Genomic DNA, 2,680 nt, shown 5'->3' with positions numbered 1-2,680 from the left:
GTCTCTACCAGAGACGTATACGGCGTCTCTACGTCACTCCTCCTCAGGAGGGAAACGCATGAAAAATGAGGAGCAACTTTTCATAAGATATCATACGAACCGTTGTGTGAGGATTCATCACATCGTGGCAGATAACCGAAACCTCGAAATAAGGTCTGCATCGCTGATACAGATCCAGTATTTCACAATAAAACACCAACGAAGGGGATAAAAGTCGCACATTTATGTTGGTAACCACTGTTCCAACCTACTCTAGTCCGTCCTGCTCTGCTGCCTTTGTTTATTCTACGTCACAGACTCTGAACGTCGTCACCTCATCTCCACAGCTATAACTATGTGTGTGTGTGTGTGTGTGTGTGTGTGTTTCCTGTTAGATGTGAACTGGGGTTCGTCCACTCAGGCTCTGATCTACAACCAGGCTCTGACTCACTGTGTGAACCTCACCGGCGTCGAGGACCACGTCAAAAACTTCAGGTCAGCTCGAGGGGTTAGATCTGGGCTCCTTATTATTATACTGACCGAAATAATGCACGATATCATCTCCATAATCATTAAATATGCTTCAAACTCTTAAACACACCGGAATCACTTTACCTTACATGTTGTTAAGAAAAATGCATCACATCTTTTTTAGTAAAACACAAATTCACAAACAATCTTAAATAATTAGGTTTATGAAACCTAACGTTTGGTGGAGCTAATATTAACAGATTCCGTTAGCACATCATTAACTAGCCTTAGCACGCCTATGCTACGCTGGCTACTGAATGTATTTTAACGATTGTAACAGTGATTAAAGAGGAACTGTGTTCTTTAATTTCATTGTCTTCTGTCTGGACCTCTTGGTTCACTTTTACACCTCAGCTTCTATCTTTATCGTTTTAATCCTGATAAATCCTTTAAACATATATCTTAGATTGTATTTATTAAGGGAGTGCAGTTAGTCACAGTGTGGGCTCCATGGTGACGTAACAGCGGGGGGCGGGGCTTAGCCAAGGGTCAATTAATCCCACCACTGTCACTTTACCTTGCCATTTTTGTCTCTAAATGCTTTTGTATAGTTTCTCTTTTTTATTCTAGTTTTATTTTCATATACCCATGTTCCTCTGGGGATTAATTAAGGTTTGTCTTATCTTAATATTATAGAAAAGAGCTTTTCAAAGTAAATGTAGAAATCTGAAAAAAGGCTTTTTACAGATTTATTAAAATCTAACGGCAAAACTATTAAAATAAATTTCACCAGAATTTCCACGCTGTGATTTCCATCAAACACAAAACTGACACTTTGATTTCATGACGTAAGCGTGTAAAATGTTTCCAGGCCGCAGTGTTTGGTGTTGGCTGGTTATCCAAACTCTCGTCCCGCTCTGCTTCAGCTGGTTCATTCTTTCACCAAGAACGTCGGCCTCATGGTCTGCGCCCACGTCAGGACGGTACGTAGGGAGGAACATCGGCCCGTGTGGCGTTCAGGACCGTCTTTACATCGCTGAGCGTCCGTCTCTCTCTTCTGTTCCAGGTGACCCGTCGGCCCAACTTGAAGGAGTTGTCTCAGGAACACGCCCGCTGTCAGCGCTGGCTCAATAAGAAACGGCTGAAGGCCTTTTACACCCACGTGTTCTCTGACAACCTGAGGCACGGGGCGCAGTTCCTCATGCAGGTATGAACGCCTACGTTAAACTCATTGACTTTGTTTGTTGCAGCTGCTCCACCGTGCAGAGACATCAGTGATTCCTTTTGTAACTCATACACACATTTCATTTATTAATATGTTGTTGAAAAGTAATGTTTCTCAAACACACACCGACTTTTTATTCCTGAAGATTTCGTTTTCGATTTTTTTCCTTCTTGTTCATTTTTCACACCATGTTCTACAGTATATGTAATAGTCCCATCCTTGTTCTCTGGTGTTCAGGCTGTGGGTTTGGGCCGTCTGAAGCCCAACACGTTGGTCATGGGTTTCAAGAACAACTGGAGTGACGGAGACATGCGAGATGTGGAGATCTACATCAACACGATACAGTAAGGACGGATGCGTCTTCTGTTTTTGACCCAAACACAGCTGAAGTGTTAGTATTTAGTGTCTGCAGACGTCTGAATGCAGCCAGAGAGGATGTTCTACGGTGAACAAAAGAAGCGATTTCAGGACAGTAAAGTCTGATGTTCTGTGTTCCAGCGACGCCTTCGACCTGCAGTTCGGAGTGGTGATCCTTCGTCTGCAGGACGGACTGGATGTCTCTCACATCCAGGGACAAGGTACAGCTGTCTTCCTCATGCATGTCTGTCCGTCTGTCCAGCATGCTGATGGACTGTCTCTGTCTCTGTCTCCCGTTTGTCCCTGCAGACGAAATCCTGTCGTCCCATGAGAAGCCCCTGGCTGGCGGTCAGGAGGTGGTGGTCTCTGTCATTCTGACCAAAGACTCCGACTCTGATTCCTCTCCTTCTAAAACCACCAGCAGCCAGAGCAGCCCGCTCATCATGAGAGGTACAATCACCAAGAATGTTACAACATGTTGTGTTGTTTCTAACTGTTTGCTGTGCTGTTATATAAATAAGTCTGTTATCGGATGTGGTGCTTGTGTAATCCTGGATAAATAAAGGTTCATTAAGATATCAAAGTGTTTCTTTAACCTCACCGTGTGTCGCGTATTCTGTCATGTGATTATCCTGTCATGTGATTATC

General features: G+C 43.7%; 1 protein-coding gene across 1 annotated transcript in view; it reads left to right on the top strand.

The window, feature by feature from the left end:
• The window catches only part of LOC116400847 (solute carrier family 12 member 2), a 17,032-nt gene that overhangs the window by 12,109 nt on the left and 2,243 nt on the right, over positions 1-2,680 (top strand). Inside the window, exons 11-16 of the mRNA XM_031878933.1 lie at positions 257-474; positions 1,322-1,433; positions 1,517-1,657; positions 1,913-2,019; positions 2,174-2,253; positions 2,342-2,482. Of these exons, the coding sequence (XP_031734793.1) occupies positions 257-474; positions 1,322-1,433; positions 1,517-1,657; positions 1,913-2,019; positions 2,174-2,253; positions 2,342-2,482 (799 nt within the window). The remainder of the gene's footprint in view (positions 1-256; positions 475-1,321; positions 1,434-1,516; positions 1,658-1,912; positions 2,020-2,173; positions 2,254-2,341; positions 2,483-2,680) is intronic.

Source organism: Anarrhichthys ocellatus, unplaced genomic scaffold, assembly GCF_004355925.1.
Source record: "Anarrhichthys ocellatus isolate YVR2014 unplaced genomic scaffold, GSC_Weel_1.0 scaffold210, whole genome shotgun sequence".
In the NCBI taxonomy this organism is placed as follows: Eukaryota; Metazoa; Chordata; class Actinopteri; order Perciformes; family Anarhichadidae; genus Anarrhichthys; species Anarrhichthys ocellatus.
Note: the sequence above shows the minus strand (reverse complement) of the source record. Positions and strands in the feature narration are given on the sequence as shown.